Source organism: Symphodus melops (assembly GCF_947650265.1).
Source record: "Symphodus melops genome assembly, chromosome: 13".
NCBI classification, from domain to species: domain Eukaryota; kingdom Metazoa; phylum Chordata; class Actinopteri; order Labriformes; family Labridae; genus Symphodus; species Symphodus melops.
Genome location: NC_136703.1, coordinates 19955064 through 19974716, shown reverse-complemented (window position 1 = coordinate 19974716; position 19653 = coordinate 19955064). Strand labels below are relative to the sequence as shown.

At 38.1% G+C, this 19653-nt stretch overlaps 1 protein-coding gene across 3 annotated transcripts; it reads left to right on the top strand.

Moving 5' to 3' along the window:
- Window positions 1-297: 297 nt before the first annotated feature.
- nfascb (neurofascin homolog (chicken) b) lies at window positions 298-14094 on the top strand. 3 transcript variants are annotated; one of them, XM_079359765.1, is made up of 27 exons: window positions 298-510; window positions 4202-4323; window positions 4416-4521; window positions 4614-4804; window positions 5469-5591; window positions 5727-5945; window positions 6465-6576; window positions 6692-6879; window positions 6970-7101; window positions 7203-7346; window positions 7741-7852; window positions 7954-8117; window positions 8206-8353; window positions 8660-8784; window positions 8867-8968; window positions 9062-9259; window positions 9518-9588; window positions 9682-9904; window positions 10645-10760; window positions 10979-11189; window positions 11285-11407; window positions 11775-11948; window positions 12080-12211; window positions 12284-12353; window positions 12896-12907; window positions 13079-13114; window positions 13231-14094. In XM_079359765.1, the coding sequence occupies exons 2-27, from the start codon at window positions 4248-4250 to the stop codon at window positions 13463-13465; spliced, it is 3543 nt and encodes a 1180-aa protein (XP_079215891.1). In that variant the 5' UTR covers window positions 298-510; window positions 4202-4247; the 3' UTR covers window positions 13466-14094. The 3 variants fall into 3 exon arrangements, with proteins under 3 accessions (XP_079215891.1, XP_079215893.1, XP_079215892.1); XM_079359766.1 differs by lacking the exon at window positions 298-510 and adding an exon at window positions 2979-3209; XM_079359767.1 differs by lacking the exon at window positions 12896-12907.
- Window positions 14095-19653: the final 5559 nt, after the last annotated feature.

Genomic DNA, 19653 nt, shown 5'->3' with positions numbered 1-19653 from the left:
GCCTTGTGTGAGAGAGCGTGCTTTCGTGCCAGCCAGAGTGAAGATACAAGGTCAGTAACCCACCTCCGTCAAACACTGAATATCAACAGAACACAAGAAAAAATCTGAATTATTTAAACTTTTATGCAGGCTGTTTTTGTTGCAAGATACACGTTGACTTAATGTAATCCACGAGGTCGTTCTGTATTATTCTCCCATCACATTGAAGATGACGTTATATGTGTGTTGTATGTGGATTTCACAATGGATTTATTATAACAGACTCTCGGGGCCCTGTGACCAAAACTCAGGACAGTCATCCTGGTGGGCAACATGGGCAACTCTGACCTCTGCTTTCGGATGAAAAAGTGACATCACAACTGGAGGCTGCTGGGAAGTTCATACTGACTGTGAGGATGATGTTGTTAATCCATTGGGAAAGAAGATGAGAAGAAAGTAAGAGTTTTCTCTCACTGCAACAACTAGAAAAGAGGGAACAAAGAGCCGAGACAACACTTACACTACAAAAAGGTAGGTACAAAGGTTTGTGGTTTTGTTTATAGAGTGCAATGTATTAAAGTGAATGAAGACACTTTAAAAAAGCGCTGTAGGAGGGTATCAACCCATGAAGGAGTGTTTTAATCCCTGAAGCTGGTGTTCAAGATGCTTATCAATGGAAGTCGAGGTTTGAATGATGTTATTGTCTGAGTTGAGAAGTGGGATGGATCTAAAACTGCGTCATCAGATTTTTTACAAGTTCGAACAACCGATTATTCTGCTTTATCTGACAATTAGATGACTTTACATCACAATTTTATTAGTCAATATTCCGACAACAGGTGTGAACTGATGAATTGTTTCTCTAACTATCTGACTGTAGAGAAACGTAGTTATGCTAGCAGTATCACAATTTCACTGCCAATGTCTGTCCACCTCTTTGGTTTGGAGCATTGACTGGATGTAAACATGCACCATGTGCCTTTATCGCTTTCTGAACTAACGTCACTCCACTTCTGCTCACCAAGGCACACATTTAACTTACTGACAATGTCCCTGAGTTTGGTACAGCACAACAGATTATTGTGTTGATTTGAATCAGGCTCACTGCTGATAGACTGATGACTCTTGTTTTTCATTACGTTTCCTCTTGCTTTTCCTCCTCTACTCTGCGAACGTAGTAAAGACTGCGGCTCAATCGCTCAACAGAGCCGTCGATTAAATTGTTACAGCCATTTTTTCCCGCTACTCATTTGAAGTACATTTCTCATAAAAATGAACACTTGGACACAAATAAGCATGATAACACAGAGTATATTTTAGTTCTAAAGCAATGTAGATTGCACAGCACTGTTCGCTTGAAAACACAGCATTCAAACCGCCCCACCTCCCAAGCTAATCGCCCCAAGCAGCACATATTCCCTGGAGGACTTAATGTAGATTTTTACTGCTTGTATCTACACTGCAAGCTACCGCACTCTAGCTCATGCTAAATGCTAATGTTTTATATAAAGCAGCTCGGCTAACTCTAAACTATGTTTATATTGTAGTTTCAGTTGAAGTTAAAGACTGCACAGTTGGGATGACTTAATGTGTCAGGCATAGAGTTTCTCTCTGGCCTCCTTGTGCTCTCCCTCATGAGGTGACGTCAAATTGTATATGATAGGTGCTCGGATACTGAACAGGGAGCCTGTGCAGTTGTGAACGCTCCCACATGCCATCTGCTCTCACCCGAGCCCTGGTCGACACGTGCCAAAGGAGACCCTGGAAGCATAGAGACCTTGTTGTCGTCACTGAGCTGCCTCTGTCCGTCTCTCTGCCTCTTCACTGTGCAATCTGGTGCATGGCACTGATCACTGCTCACTGCCAGGCCTGCTTCAGTTCAATGTATAGGCTGGAAAAAGTCCATTCAGAGAGCCAAGAAGCTTAACATACCCCTTTTTGCCTTTGTCCACTATGTGAGGCGAGTCAAGTCTTTTTTCACTGGTTAACACAGAGGACAGGAACAGGGCCAGAGAAGGCAGGGCCTGAGAGCTGTGATAAGCTGCTCTCACACTAAAACTAAAAATGAAGAATGTCAAATCATCAATAAAAGAGCAGTAGATTTACTCAAACTAAAATTACAACATTTTCTTTACCTTATTTTACCCACACTATCCCCAACACCAGGCTTTTGTTTAGCCAGTCAGTGCTGGTTTGTATACGCCGTCCTGCATGGATGCCTGAAAGCCTACACAGGTCAGGATTCAGGTCAGTCAATGGCGTTAAGATAGCTTTTGTTTAACACAAATACAGCTTCTCCTGTGTGCTTGGCAATGTTAAAAAAGAAAAGAAAAACCCTTCCTTGACAGTAGGATTATTTTAGCTGGATGGAAATGACCTTTTAGTTATTGAGTTATTGTCAAAATGTCTGTCAAAGGATAAATAGATAGATAGCACTAACCCTGAATATTATTATAGGAAAAGTGTGAAACTGGAGGGAGTTTAAGATTTTTAAAGAACTGCATTTGTGGTGAGAAAATTCTGGATGTTTGATATTTTAGTCTGGGAATAATCAGACTTCAGATTTGCCACATGTAAAATTCATATGAAAGAAACAAGCATTGCTTTCATACTCTGTTCCCCAGCTCTCTTCAGTCAACAATAAAGCCTTCATTTTGATGTCATCAAACCAGCAGGAATGCAAATTGTTTTTGTGCTTTCTCTCGACCAAAGCAATCAGATTTTTGCTGAACTGAACCAGGTCAAAGCAATCATTATTCAGGCACGAGGCTCGCAGATTTTTTCATGAAAAGTCAGAAAATTCTCAAGTAAAAAAACGATAAAACAAACATTTGTTATAATTTATTGCACTCTTGGTTGTTTACGGTGCTGACAAATGTTTGATATGCTAAATATGTCAAACTAATTGTATCTGATTGAGATGGTTTGTTCAGAGTTATGAGAGGCCGGTCAGAACAGCGCACTGGAGTGGGTGAGGAGTAGGTGGTGTATGACGCTCATTCATTATTCATGAGATGGGTGGGCAGAGTGTAAGTGGCAGCCACAGACAGAAACTCTATTACTGAAGTGAATGAACTCCTGGAGGGTTCTTGACCTGATATTTGAAGGTCTAAGAAATAATTTTGGCAAACTGCACAGACAGAAATAATTTTGTGGGGATTATTGGTGCATTGGGGAAAGCTGCAGAGATGAGGAGAAGAGAGCCCTGATTGGACTTTAACATGAGAGAGGTAAGTACGCATGTCAGGGGGAAACATTTCCATGTCAGCTTTAAAGCTCGGTTTGATGACAATAACTGATTATGTTTGAGAGTCAGATTCAGAGAGTACTGAATGTGTCTCTGTGTCTAATAAGTAAATACAATTATTCAAGCGCTGTACTTTTGTAAAGTTGTGAGGTATTCAAGATTATTTTAATTTGATTATATTTCTCCTTGAAACCACAACATTTTCTTTTAGACTTTATAAAAGGATAACACACAAAAAAAACAATTATCAGACTCCCATAGGCTGAAGCTTATAGACCTCACCTCTTCACCCTCTCTCCCATCTCCACATTCACCTCTGACAAGAAAAAGTTATTTTTTTATATGCATTAACAAAATGGATTAACTGAAGTTTTCCTTCATTTGAATGACTGCTTTAACTGTGAATCATGTTTATTTGTTGGTGTTGTGTTCATGTATCCTGTACTATTTGTGTTCTGAGTGAATTTTAATTGTAATATTATATATCTGGATCTTCCAAACCTTTTATACAGTTTGATTATATACAGGAATAGCTTCACCTAAGTGAATCTGTTAACACACAAAGATGTGGAATTATCTAACAGCTTGTAAAAAAAATCAAATATCTGAGAAAATTGCTCCAACAGTTTTGCAATTCTACAACTTCTTTTAGCTGACGCTTTTGTCAAGAGATAAACAACTGAGAGTAAGTACAACACAAGCAGAACTAGAAAGAAGGAAACAACATCAGGAAGTGCCAACCACGGCTTTCAGTCTGATCTGACATGTGTTGACAGGCAAGGCACAGAGGCAACACACAAGGTGTATAGAACAGATTATTTAAATGATAATTATAAAAATCACCAACATCATAAAAGCATCAATGCTGTCGTTAATCAGTCCCAAAACATAGATTTTAAAAATATGGAAGAGTTCTTTGTTGATCTCCATCACATGCATGTGTTGTAAAGTCTTCTATTACTATTCATTGAACAGGATATTTGGTGAAGGAGAGTGTAGCTGGATTCCATGCACTACAAAGATGCAGACACTGTTTTCACCAGCGCTGCTGCTACTTTTATGGCAGAGTGTTTGGAGTTTGGACATCCCTTTGGAAGGTGAGTCAACTTTCATGTCGTCATTTGGGATTTTTTGTTTCTTATCAATTAGGTTTCACATTTTCCAAGTTGATGTATTTCTCTGCCTGCAGTCAGACAGCCTCCGACCATCATAAAGCAGTCCGTGAAGGATCATATTGTTGACCCCAAAGACACCATGGTCATAGAATGCGAAGCCAAAGGAAACCCTCATCCCATGTAAGAGCTGATGACACCCAGTGTTTTAAATCTGATAATCTACAAGACACCTCACCCTGATTTCTGTCTGTTCTCTCATCTCCATCATGAAGTTTCTCCTGGAGGCGTAACGGGAAGTACTTCAACATAGCACGTGACCCTCAAACATCAATGCGCAGGCGCTCAGGGACGCTGGACATCTACGCCTGGAAAAACCCAGAACAATATGAGGCAGAGTACCAGTGCATTGCCTCCAATGAATATGGGTCTGCATACTCCAACAAGATAAGACTACGACTGTACAGTAAGATCACTTTTATGTAAATATCGAACCATATAAAAAAGAAAACACCTTACAATTAGGAATCAGTCAGTTATAATATATATATTTTTAAAATGTGTATAATTTGTGAACAATTCAAATAAAAAAAATAAGTTGGTTCTACTCTCAGCACTGTCAAACTCTCCCACTCAATTGATGCTCCTCTGCTGCGTGCTACACTTGTTCCCACAGCAGAGTAAAGTCTTTACAGACGGATTACTGATGTGAACTTTTATTTTCTTTATTATGTTCAGTAGTCTCTTAAAAAAGTTGGGTTTTGCAGTCTTGAGAAAACATAATCAAAACAGCAGCAGAATGAAGTTTCAGGTGGGCCTGATGTGGCACTCACTGATGTGTTTCAAATATTTTCGTCAAACTGTTACTAAGCACAGATGAATAAATTATATCAGGATTAAAATGTAAAGGTAATATATATAAGTTGATGGATTCATTGCTCGTTCATTGCTAGTTTTTGTCTTAACATGAGTAAAAACAGATTTGCCCTTCGAGATAATTTTGATTATTTTTGGTGTTTTTTGTTTTGTTTTTTTGTTTGTTTTGCTGTTAAGATTGATGACCACCCTCCTTCAGACACTGAAAACTATACCCTTGCTGTAGGTGAAATCATGTCTATGTGTTTGTGTAGGAGCTCCTGTGTGGCCGCGGGACATCCTGGAGCCCGTGGTGGTCAGCGTTGGTCTGCCTTTGGTCCTCTCGTGTGATCCTCCACCTGGCCCGCCCAAACCAGAAACCTACTGGATGTCCAGCTGTTAGTGTCACTCAGCAATTACTTTAAAAATGTGTAGCAATCCTTTTAAGGATATATTACGAACACAAACTTCTAGTGGTACTTTTTTGTCCTTCTGTAAACTGACTGTGATTTAAATTGTATGATTTAATGCAGGCTCTTATGCAAGACCGTTCAACTGGCCAATTCAGACAGCGTTCCCCACCATGCAGCCTGTGCGGCCGGACCGCAGGGTGTCCATGGGAGTAAATGGAGATCTGTACTTCTCAAACGTCTTGTTCAATGACTCTGATTCTGATTACTGCTGTAATGCTCGCTTTCCATACAAGAATGTAATCCAGCAGAAGATGCCCGTTGTTGTAAAAGTACTTACCAGTAAGTGTGATTATATGATTGTACCTGTGCCTTTTTTTGCACTTTTCATTTTGACTCAAAACCTCCTTAACCTACGTGTACAAAAGGCTAGTCAAAGCAAAATACATTGTTTTTCTAAACATGATGTAAATATTACTTTGGACACTTGCTTAGGTCAAAGCGACATTGCCACTATTTCAATATGAATCCTTCCATTATTACTTTTAAACTACTTACTTACATGTACATGTGCTAGCTGTGCTAACCAAACTTTAACTAACCAATTAGATGCACTTCTAAAGTATTGCAATAACTTTCTGTGTTCTGCTTGCTTATTTTAGACTACTCTCTAAAAAGAATCATTGTTCCCTGCAACTTAACTTACTTACTGTGGTGAGTGTGTGTGTGTGTGTGCGTGTGCGTGTGTGCATGCGTGTGCGCTCTGCTGCAGCTTCCCTGTCATAATTTGTTTACAGTATTAGGAATTAGTGAATTATTGAAACATGGGTGACTGCTGTCCTCTGCTGTGCTACCAAACAGCTCGTACAGTGGCTGAGGCTGCTCCCACCTGGCTGTCGCCCTCAGGCTCGTCCAGCTCCATCCTGGTCCTGCAGGGCGAGGAGCTGCTGCTGGAGTGTATCGCTGCAGGAGTGTGAGTATAAAACCAAAATAACAATACACACTTTTTTTTTAACAGTATAAATGATTCAAAAAGATAGAAAAATGATGTGGCTAAAATGTTTCTGTCCTTTTTTATCACCATTAAGGCCGACTCCTCGTATTACATGGACCAAAGATGGTGAGGACCTGGTAGCAACGTCGAGAATGAAAGTAAAAAACTTTAATAAAATGATTCAAATCCCAAAGGCATCTTTTGATGATATTGGAGAATACGTCTGCACTGCTAGCAATAAAATTGGATACATTGAACACACGATAACGGTCAAGGTCGCAGGTAAGACATGTTCAGAACCATATTGTTCTTTTTTTTTTTTTTTTGTGCTAAAAGATTATTTGAAAAAACAAAATGTACTTTTACATTCAGCTGCTCCGTTCTGGTTGGAGAAGCCCAGAGATTTAGTTTTGGCTCCTGAGGAAAATGGGCGCTTGGTGTGTCGTTCTGATGGGATTCCTCGTCCCACAATTAACTGGTTCATCAACGGGGAACCAATTGAAAGTAAGTTCTTGGAGATCAAGCCCAATTCAATTCAATAATACCTGTATACGTTCATGCAGATAATATAATCTGCCACTGTGTTTATATTTTTTTTTTCACAGTTGCTACACCACAGCCTAATAGACAGGTGTCAGGAGATACGTTGATTCTACGCAGTGTGACGGCTGAAAATAATGCTGTCTATCAGTGCAATGCTTCCAATCAATATGGCTACCTGTTGGCCAATGCTTTCGTCAACGTGCTACGTATGTTATTGCTCTGCTTATTCTTATAACAGACAAACACATTAGTCATTGAGAATTTTTGCTGTCAAAAACAGGATAATAAAAAGGCTGTTTCAGCAGTGTGCTGTTAATCACTTTGTTTGACACCTAACCCCTGGTAAAGGTTTCAGGCATCAATAAATAAGTCAGTATTTGTGCTGATTTTCTTGTTTGCTTTTGTAGCTGATAAAGAGGCATTGGCGTTTACGCCAACCTGTTTCATAACCAGATAAAAACCCCTCACAGGAGCTTTAAGTGTGTGTGTCCATGCAGTCCTTGGACTATAAGGTTAAAGGAAAAAGGTTACAAAAACAATACAGTATAAGTAACATATGTTATAATGAAATAAATAATACGTTTTAAATATTTTTTGTAGATGCAACACCTCGTATTATTGGGCAGAGGAATGAACTCATCAAGGTTATAGAGGGCACTCGTACCTTCTTAGACTGCCGCTACTTCGGTTCTCCAGTACCTGACTTGCGATGGTGAGTTTGCACTGTTTAAGTAATAACATGTAAAGAGAGAAATCAGCCATAAGCTCAAAGTGTTTGTGAGATCATTGTTTGTTGTGCTTTCACTCACCAAGGTCTAAATATGGACAGGGGAATCTTGAAGGAAATCGTTTCAACACCCACAGTAACGGTACTCTGGAGATCAGGCGCATACAGATAGAGGACCAGGGAACGTACCTGTGCATCGTCAGCAACCTGGCAGGAAGAGATGAGAGTCAGATCCGAGTAGAGGTCAAAGGTGCGGGGGACACGGTTTCTTACTAAAAGTCCTGCCCTTAAATGTCTTGATTGATGTATCCATCATGTTTTTATTTAATTCTTTTCAGAGCCCACTTTAATTGTAACCAGACCACAGAGTATGAAAGTCATCAGAGGAACGGATGTGCGCTTCGAGTGTGGTGCAAAAGCAGATCTCACGACTCCTATCACCACCTCATGGATGAAAGACAAAAGGATGGTAACATATGGCTGGAGGTATGTCTTTAAAGAGTCACACGATTATTCTAACTATTTTTAAACAAGAGCTCAGCTATTTTTACAGTAGGTAAGATAAATAAATCTGTATGATTGGTATATATATATATATATATATATATATATATATATATATATATATATATATATATATATATACCAATCATGCAGATTTAAGCCATCTCACCTTCAAACAAGCTTATTTTTTGGACACAGGGTAAAAGCCCTTTTTATATATATAGTCTATTTTGTGAACCAATTTGCATTCTGATTTGAGGTTTTTGCCTACATCTATTCAATCTTCAGAATCTCTCTGGATGAATCAAATTTGGTCATCACAAATGTGAATAGAGGCGATGAGGGAAATTACACCTGTATCATCAAGAGTGAACTGGACCAGAAGTCAGCCTCAGCACGCCTAATGGTGATGGGTATGACATGTTTAAAAGGAGAGACATTTTATCAATCATACAGCAAGTTAGCTTTTTAATTGTTCATTTTGTTTGTGTTCAGACCGCCCTGAGCCTCCCACTAAATTGGAGTTATCAGATCCATATGAACGTAGTGTAAGACTGAGTTGGATTCCTGGAGCCAGTAACCATAACCCTATTACAGGTTAGAGCCATTACAGCCACTACAGAAACCAACAAAATGTTGTGAGTTTTACAATTTCAGATATTTTTTCATTACAACCCTGTTACGTTATAGAATACATAGTTCAATACGACGATGATGACTGGCTGCCTGGGAAGTGGAGGAATCTTTCAACGTACCCGGGGAACCTCAACTCGGTCATCTTGCATCTTACCCCTTTCACCTACTACGAGTTCAGGGTCATCGCTGTCAATGAAATAGGGATGAGTCGCCCAAGTCGTCCATCTAAACGCTTTCAGAGCAGCGGTGCACGTGGGTTTGGTTTACTTTTTTTTTTTGTCAGAGATAGTTTTGAGTTTGCAAAAATGTTGTCACAATGTAGAGAAAGTGTGGATTTTTCCTAGACAGGGGTTAACTTACAATTGAAAATGGAAAGGCTGAAAGTTCTTTAGTGTGGGAAATATAACTTTGCTCCAGTTTTCATTGCTGTGAATTTGCATATTTTCTGAAACACAAATCAATTCCTTTAAAAACCAGTCATTTAAAATCTCAATTGTTTTTCTCGCACAGCCCCAGATGTCATTCCAAAGAACCTAAAGGGTGTTGGTACATGGAGGAACAATATGGAGATCAGCTGGGAGGTAATAAACTGTAAAACTGTCTTGTCTGTCTTTACTTTTTATGTTATCAAGCTTTTCCATTGTGATTTCATCCAATGCTGGTCCCTGTTTCAGCCTCTGACGTACAGAGAGTGGAATGGACCCCACTTAAAGTATCTAGTGTGGTGGAAAAGGAAAGATTCTCGAGAGGAGTGGAAGAATGCAACCACCAAATGGCTAAAATACTACATCTACGACGCTGATACCTTCACTCCTTATGACATAAAAATACAGGCTGTCAATGACTTTGGGCTGGGTCCTGAGTCTCCTGTTGTGACTGGTTACTCCGGAGAAGACCGTGAGTACCTCAGTCTGCTGCATCATTCTATATGAAAGGATGTAAAATCAATAAAATGTCAAAGTACATTTTATTTAGTCTCCTACTATGCACACTCAAAACTTCAGGATGTTAATCCAACTACCGTATTTTACAAATAACAATTTGTTTAATTGCTGAAATATTTTCAATGGAAAGTAGTCGAAAATAAAACAACAAACTCAATATTTCCTGATATATTGGAGTGAATGGTAATGCGTATCAATCTGCAGTTCTTTCACAATTCTATTATTTTTTCAATTTGCACTTAATTTGGATTTTAACTCTGTTTCGAAGAGTTTAAAGGGAACGTTTACTATTTCAGTTCACTATTCAGTTCTTGATGACTTCTTCTAAATCCCATGTATTTTTTTCTAATATATAGTTTTGTCCAATTACACTAAAATACATGCAGTAAAAGCCACACAATAAAATTAAAAAGGGAAAACCTAAGATTTTTTAAACATATGCTGCTCTTTTATATACAGTATAGTTTCTCACAGCAGATGTTAACTCTTATGTTTTACTTTTTCTTTCTCCAAAAGATGTTTTTCTATTATTGTGTGTATTTCTTCATTTACCTACCTTCATATCCAAAATGTTGTGCTCTTACATGTATTTAGAGAACAAATAGACTGTTTCTCCTTTAAGCCATGCATTGCAGTATTGTTATGGCAACACATACGATCACTGTGGCACTGACTGTTTCTTGTCTTCCTCAGGTCCTGTAACTGCACCACTCAACCTGAGAGTGTCTGACATTGAGAGCACCCAAGTGACTGTGCACTGGGACCCAGTGACACGAAACTCTATGATGGGAGAACTGAAGGACTACAAGGTTTGTTTATTGTTACATAAATATGAATGGACATTACTTTTGTATTGATGGTAAACAAGAAATAGGGAAAAGTAAAAACAATAAAAAGTAAAAAAGAAATAACACTTAACTTAAATAACTGTATCCATGTGGGTTTGTTTAAACTCTTGAATATAATATACTTAACCAGAAGTGTGTGTGTGTGCGCGTGTGTGTGTGCGTGTGTTGTCATCTCTCAGGTGTACTATTGGAGGGACAGCAGCCAGCTGAGGTGGTTAAGGGTCAACAGAGCTATGAAGTCCAAATCATTTCCGGAGAACGGTCCAGAGCCGTCTGGTGTCCTCGCAGGACTCATACCCTACAGCAATTACAAGATGTATATAGTGGCAACAAACAATCGATACGAAGGTCCGCCCAGTAATTACATACACTTCTCAACACCTGAAGGAGGTAATTAAGCCTCACAATACCTATCCAATAACAAGGGATCATCTACCAGATCACAAATTCTTATTTATTGTCTCCTGCTGCGTTTCTGTCTGTAGTACCATCTGCTCCAAAATCCTTCAGGATCCAGCAGCGGCATTTAGACAGTATTTATGTCGACTGGGAGCTGCCAGCTGAACCTAATGGTATTGTGACTGGATATTCCCTCAAGTACCAGACAGGTATGCCATACGTAACACTGATCTGAAACACTCCAATCCCCCACACGATTTTAATCCCATCACATACTTCACTTTCAAAGCATAATGTATAGTTCTTCAGTCAAAGGAGAAGCTGAAGAAGAAATGGTTTATTTTACCAAAGAAAATGTTTTCTTATGACACTTGAGTCCATGTCCCTGTAGTATACAACAGTAGACTCAGATATGCACTCAAAGACTTAAATACCACTGAATTGTGTACTTGAAGGTGTAATGAACACTTATGTAGGCTCTTTCTAAGCAAGTGAGGTCCTTAATGGCTGAACTCTGTGCACTGTACCGGCATTAAGAGTCCTCCTTACGCTCTGTAATTTCTACTTTCTCCACAGTGAATGCCACCAGGGGAGAAGAGTTGCGGGTGGAGGACTTTCCTCCAAATGTTACAAGTTTCTCAATGCGGCGATACGACCGCTACACTCGATACAGATTCTCTGTAGCTGCTCGGACTCAGCTCGGGATAGGGGAGTGGCATACTGAGGAATCCCCACATTACACCACTGAAAGTAATGTACTCCTTTTTGCATAATGAACACACTTTGTTTATTATTGATAAAAAAAAAGAACTACTTTGAAGAATCGACTTGGATTATTTGTGGACTAAGAAGGTGTGTGCATGTTTTTGTGTGTACCTCAGCGTATGCTACGGACCAGGTTGACATCACCACTCAGGGCTGGTTTATCGGGATCATGTGTGCTGTGGCTCTCATTGTGCTCATCCTACTTATAGTGTGCTTCATTAAGAGGAGCAGAGGGGGGAAATACCCAGGTACAGTGTTGTTTACTTCTAGTCAATGATGTACGACACAGTATACTTTATATTTGCTTGTTTTAATTTCAGTACGAGAAAAGAAAGACATTTCACTGGAGCCAATGGATGACAAAGATCAGGAGGGATCATTTGACTATCGGTAAGAAAGACAGCAGACAGATGGTTAAAGAAAAAGATTATAGATAGATCAATTCATTATTGAATTTGTTATAAAGCGCATTACATAAAACAAACTTATTTATACAGTACACCAGTAGTTATTATACTATACCCAACACTGTAGAGCACTATCATCATATATTTACATGTTTTCCCTGTTGCTGTGCATCACAAATCTGTTATCTTAATCAGGGTCTCCCATTGGAGCCATGTTGTAAACAAACATTATATTTACATTCTGTGTTACTCAGAAAAAAAATAACACTCTAATTCTATACGCGATGTCACACAAAACTTGAAAGTTGAATTCCTTATACATTTATAATTGTGAAGGTTGATTGAATTTAAGCAATGATGCACAGACACAGGTCAAACCAATGTAAAGCTTGTATGACATTATTTATGGTAACTCTTACTTACATTATTTTTCCTGTTTTTTCCCCTTATTTACCTTTTCTATCTAAACCTTATTCCCTCAAACCTCAATCATCTTTCAATTCTTTTTCCACTGAATCACTCAAGGTCTCTTGAAAGGTATGAAAACACTTAACACCGTCATATTGACACTTTTGACATTAAAATGTTTACATCTTGCAGGATATAAACATCCCCTTGTTCATGCAGTGGGGATGAAATGTTATTCTACAAAATCACAGATCCTGTCATACAAAAACTGATTAGAAACTAAATCTTTTGATTTTTCAGGATAGCACGTGTCTCCACTCTGCCCTACCCTCGACGGTATGTCCATGTCCTATGTACTGCAACATCAGGCTGATTTCTATCAGTATTTTCTGTTTCCTTTTGATGAAATAATGCCTATTTAAAATATTATTTTTGTGTGTTTTATTTTGCAGAGAGGAGGAAAGAGGACTTCAAAGGGGCCAGCCATCTATCGAGTCTATTATGAAGCGATCAGACAGTGACGACAGTTTGGTGGACTATGGTGAAGGAGGAGAGATACAGTTTAATGAGGACGGCTCGTTCATTGGCCAGTACACAGGAACCAGGAGAGACATCAGGGAGGTGGACTTCAGTGTTGGAAGTGTGGAGCTCCACTCTCCAATGAATGCCATCTATTCCCTGGCATGAAACTGCAATCCTGAATTCAATTGAACTTCTTGTCACATGACTTTTACAGGCTTGTTGCCTCCAACTCCAATTTTAAAAATGTGTAGTTTATTATGTAGACGGGAGCAGCAGCAGCAGCAGCCTGAGGTGATTTTACCTTCTGTGTGCTGGCAGGCAAAGCAACTTTCATTCATTTAAAAGACAAAATGGTGGAGTTGTTGGGACAATTATGAAGCAAAGATGCTTATTCATCTGACGAAAAGCTAGCTTTCGTGTTTGCAATTTCATATTGTGTAAATAAAAATGTGGTGCATAATCAGCTATCAGGGGATATGTTGCACATAAAAGGAGGCAGAGATCCGTTTATCATGTTGATAAAGGCATTTGCAAGGACCAAAGTAACTACTTTTATTTAATATTTTCATTTAATCTCATTCTAATGAGGAAGTAAGGAAGTTTGTGTTGTTTTTGTATACCCGCTCATAGCATAACTATGGGAGGGAGGATTGACGGTGGTGTAAGGGACAACAACTTAATGATTAGGCATATAAGCGTTGGAGATGATAAATGATCATCTGCACAGTTTGTTCACAGGGTCAAACTATTTTGAGGAATCAGCTCGCAGGCACAAACAGGTGTGAATAGGAAAATATTTATGTTTTTTCCTGAGCTTGCCTTAACTGTCTTGCACTTTACTTACAATGGAGATGAAATAGGCAGAATTAATGATGATTTAACAGCTTATACTTTATTTTACCTCTTCGATAATCTGTGTAGTGCAATGCAGATGTGTCTTAAATGTAAATAAAGTAGGAATATTTTAGTTTTTTGTGTGAATGTCTGGTTTATTTTACAATTTTTACAATAAAAACAAGCTTAAATCAACACTTGTAACTTAATATAAATCATTAGCAACATGTTTAAATGTTTTTGATGATTAAATATTTTACATTTTCTCAATTTTATTTGTAAAGGGACCATGTACAATATTATAGTTACTACGAGTTTTCTCGAAAGGTCACAAGGATGTGTGTAATAATTACCAAGAAAACTATAACTGGAACTACTAAGAATTTTTCTGCATATGGTTTTTCGTTTGTGTTATGTAGAAAGTCATACTCTTGTTGGATTTAATTGTTTTTTGACATAAACATGCCTGAAGTTTGCCATGATGGAGACATTATTTAGGGTAACAGTAGGCTGCAGCAGTTCACTTAGTAGTACAAACTCTTGTTTAATGTTTGCAATCATTAATATATTAAGTTTTAACCTCAAAACTAAAAGACAGTTTACCATTTTGAATAATCTGCCCTTTTATGACAGAGTTGGTTGACAACAAGGACTACCTTCATAATTAGTATGCTAATTAAAAGATAGATAGATAGATAGATAGATAGATAGATAGATAGATAGATGAGATGAGATGAGATGAGATGAGATTCAACTTTATTGTCATTACACATATACAAGTATAGTGCTATCTATAGATAGATAGATAGATAGATACTTTATTGATCCCGAGGGAAATTCAGGTTCAAAAAAGCTAACGCCATGAGTTGGCTAATTTAGCATAGTATGAAGTTCTAGCAAAAAGAAGCCAGCTATTGTTCAAATGTAAAGGTTAGGCACCTCAAGAGGTTCTCAATGAGCTAGTTTCATCTGAACACAAAGTACAGACATGAACTGAAAACGTCATTTACAGGAGGTTATTTTCCAGACAAGGCCAGTAACTTCCTCTAGCTGGTTAGTAACAATTCAGATGTGATGGGTATCTGTGATGTGATAGGTATTTTCTCATCTAACTCTTAGAAAAGGTAACTTTCTCACATGTGAAACTATTCCTGCAACTGTTCCTGTGGTCTTTGAACATACACACACATCCTAAACTATACTTACTGAACTCTGACTTATGGCTGCCATAAGATAACTCATAGTTACGTCATTAAGCTTATAGTACAGCTTAATGGTAAGGGACATCTTATCTAATAACCTATCCTTTTTATTGGGCCTACGATATGATACTGTAGTTACTGATAACATTGGAACTAAAGCTACATTGAGTTTTTATTATCTTTGCACGTGATTGCAGGAAAAAAGACATAGGTATACGTTAACATATGGTAAAAGCCAAATCCTTTTTGAATTCCTCAAAGCTTTACAATCTGCAGGACATCAAAACATGCCCAGAAAGTATTTTTCCTAGACATTTATACATCATTCATAATTTGCAAGGATCAACTGAGATGTGCTTTGTCTGACCCCATTTTACAACAATCATTTGGCTTATTATGTTCTGAACCTAACACATGATGTTTGAAGTGCTTTAAACTGTTGTCCTGCTTTAGATAGATAGATAGATAGATAGATAGATACTTTATTGATCCCGAGGGAAATTCAAGGCATCCAGTAGCAGTATACAGACAGGCAGGACACAAGACATTAGTTACAATACACACCCGCTGTCCCCCCTCCCCTCTGTATACAAAATCCCCCAAACAAGATATAGCAGCCCCTATGTGACTAAGAATAAACATAATTATATGTTAAACCTGTGCAGTTAGCATTAGCAGTTAGACTTAAAACTAATATAGCATAATGTACATAACCTGTGAGGAGAGAAAAACATGTGTTGGTTAAAAGAGACCTGTAAACAGTTAAAGAGCCTTAGAAACAAAGTGCTGACCTTTAGAAACTAGTTACATGTGCATGTACAGAGGTGTTTGAGCTTATGCCAGAGGTGTGAGTACAGTCGTTAAACAGTCAATGCAGGAATGTAAATTGGCTCACCAACTTAAAGGAGCAGTGATTAGCATTACGTGTCCTAGACAATATGGTGAAACCAGGAGTGATTAGGGTGATTGTCGTTAAGTACCCAACTATTGAGGGGCAGATTAGCATTAAGTGTTGAAGACAATAGCTTTAAATAAGACACTACTAAAAAGCAAGTTTTTAAAGATGAAGATGGAAGCATAGAACAAAAAAGTAGTCTATCCAATTATTTAAGTCTCATGTATATAATTTCAAGGGTTAATGAAGATATACATGGGTATTCAAACGGTGGTCAAAAAATGGAACATGACAGGTCCAGGGGATCAGTAAGTAGGCTATCAGTTAAATCCATTAACAAAAGATGTACTTGTTGCAGTACTCTCTTATAGTAGATGAAAGCATTTCAAACCACACATGTTGATGGTAAGTTTGAGCATTGAACATCTTTCCTTTGGGACTATTAAGCCTAGTTGTCTTTTTGAGAAGTGGGAAAGTATGACACATGTCATTGACAAAACGATTGACTGAGGAAAATAACAACATGAATCAACTGCTGATACTTGTATAGCTGATTTGTTTGAAGTTTGAATGGTATAAATATCTTAAAGTCCAACTTTGGACAAACACAAGCCAGCTTTAACTCAAGTCAAAGAAAGGTTGTAAGCAGCAGGACCTACAAACAAAAATGTTACAGTAAATTATTTTGATCTAAGAATTCTTTAGAAAGGTTCTGTTGTTTGTTCTAACCATGGCAAAAAATTAAATGATATCCCAAAGTTACAAAAAATACAATGAATCAATTCGTACATTTATCAAGCTCGTCTTATCTGGATGATTTGACCTATTTGACTTTACAGAGGCAAGTTTACATAACCTTGTGCTCTTATCCTCTGGCCATAAAAAAACCTGTGAAATATCATCGCTATTCATCTTCTGATAGTTTACTGCCGTTTAACATGGTCACCTTCACAAAGACAATAATCTTCCTCAGAAGCATCCTTTAGACTTCACAGGTATGTGGCCTTTGTACCTCTCTTATCATGACTATATATATATATGATCATAACTAGCAGGAGAATCAGCAGCAGATCCAACCAGCTGGTCGCCTTGGAACAGGTAAGTCATAAGCACATTGGTTTTTCATTTACATTCTTTCTTTCTACACTGTATAATTTCTTCATGATTTAAGACATCTTGCTTCAATATGTCAACATTCATTAAAATGTAGCCATGGTAGCTCTTACTAGTCCTAGTCTCTGGACACCATCATGTTATTGCCTATACCTCGGTGTACCACACAACTGAAGTAGATCATCAACAGTGTCATGTTTGTGGTGGCTTTCTGTGGGGAGGGACAATGTTTCAGCTTCTCACACCCCTAGCGTAGCCTAATCTTTCCTCTCAATTGTCTGCTCAGGGGTCCGTTGAGGAGATTCAATATTCCGGTTCTGCCTTCCGTGGAGTTTCCTACATTTTGTTTCCTCTTTTTTCCTCCATCACTAAAAGTTTTGCAGGGTAGGGTATTTAATGAACGATCTGATCCCGTATTCTTTCAGGTGATTCCGGATTTTTCTGCAGTTTTGTTCCATTTGTAGTTTTGCCCTGCAATCCTGGTTGAAGTCGACAAATTCTGCACAATATGATATCCCCTTCATTGCACTGTAATGCTGCGGGGCTTCTTTTGTGGATCGGGTCTTTATACGGCTGCGGAGCAGTCCACTGCTGTTATATGAAACTTTTCCTCTGAAATGTTGCAGTCTCCAAGATTTCAATCATGTTGACATGATCTGCGTTCTCCTTAATGTTATACATCTGGATGTTGTTCTGGTGCGATTTGTTTCATTATTATTATTATTATTATTATTATTATTATTATTACAACAGTCTTCTGTCGCCGTCTTTTAAATGTTGTGAAAGAGTTTTTATTACCTCCAGAATTATCTCCCGTTCCTCTGCTTTTTCCACTCTTTCTTCAACTTGCTTGGACCTTGTCCAATCTCTTTTTAAAGATCTGGTAATTCTTGCTTCATTCCTGAAATCTTTAACCTCTCCTCGGAATTCTCGAAGTTCTTTAGTGATGTCCGATGTTACTTTTCTCAACATTTCACAGATGTGGGATTCCTCCATGTCTGTCGTCCTCGTTAGGCCTACTCCTGGTCCTTTTTTAGATGATCTGATCGTTTCTGTCACAAAAACAGAACGTAGATTCATCCCTTGTTTAAATTTAAGAAAGGCCTATTTCACCATTTTCATCGTTGTATTACATTTTTGCCTTGTATAGTATAGTTGCACTGTTGTTCATTTGCTACTCTGTGTGCCCTTGAATTGAAATAAAGTTTTTTAAATTAAATTGAAATGAATAACAACCAGTTTAAGAACGCGCTGTTGCAATCTAAAAATAAGTTGCTGACACAATTTTTTTTAATAGTTTTTCAGGTCACACTGCAGAAAAGGCTCATTTAACGCAAGATGGCTCGACTTACGATCTTGGCTGGTAACCTTTATTCCTTCCTTTTTTTTCTATTATTTAAAGGCAGTAATCATGTTAAGAGAAAAAAAAACTGAAATCATCTGTCTTATCTTTTTAGGATTGTCCCTTTTGATGTGCCTTCAACTGGGTACGTTGTGTCTAACCTTTTCAAATATCACCAAAAATTGCTTACAGAACTGAATAGAATAGAACCTGAATGCTCATTTCTAACCCTCTCTTAAAGTGTCTTCTACCAAACTGGTGTGTTACTTCACCAACTGGTCCCAGTACAGGCCAGGTGTTGGCAGATACATGCCATCCAATGTAGACCCCAACCTCTGCACACACCTCATCTATGCCTTCTCAATAATCAGCCCCTCTAACGAGCTGTCAACTTATGAGTGGAATGACGACGTCCTCTATAAATCTTTCAATGGTCTCAAAGAAAGGTGAGATGTTTTGCAGTCATATCTTTAACTTATGACACCAGCCATCATGATCATTTGCATGTTTAAGTGTCTTTGGATCAGTGGAATTTGTCCATGGAGATGTTTCATTAAAACTGGTTCAACTATGGAAATATGCAGTTTAAATTTACTTAATGAGCCAAGTATGAGTTTTTATGTGTACAGCAACAATAAATACCTTTTTTATTCTTTAAAATGTGTCCTAATTATTTCCTGTTAATATTTACTCTTTTTATTCTTCATAATGCTCCCCTACATATTATTTCAAACGTCGAACGCATAACTATTTTGAATTGACCTGTTTTGGAACTAGTTTTGGTCTTCACGTCTCTCCTTCTTTCTTGTTCAGAAACCCTGAGCTAAAGACTCTTCTGGCTGTTGGTGGCTGGAACTTTGGAACCACACAGTAAGTTCCTTTAATAGACATGAATCACGAGGCTGTTTATACTGATTACATTATGCTAACAGACAAGCTACAAAAAGGTTTTTGTTGTTGTTGACAG

Bases quoted from the DNA above. Each gene is read 5' to 3' on its own strand.
- nfascb (XM_079359765.1), top strand. From the start codon at position 4,248: ATGCAGACACTGTTTTCACCAGCGCTGCTGCTACTTTTATGGCAGAGT. The intron at 7,347-7,740 runs GTATGTTATTGC...TATTTTTTGTAG, and splicing joins TGCTTTCGTCAACGTGCTAC to ATGCAACACCTCGTATTATT. The intron at 8,354-8,659 runs GTATGTCTTTAA...TTCAATCTTCAG, and splicing joins ATGGTAACATATGGCTGGAG to AATCTCTCTGGATGAATCAA.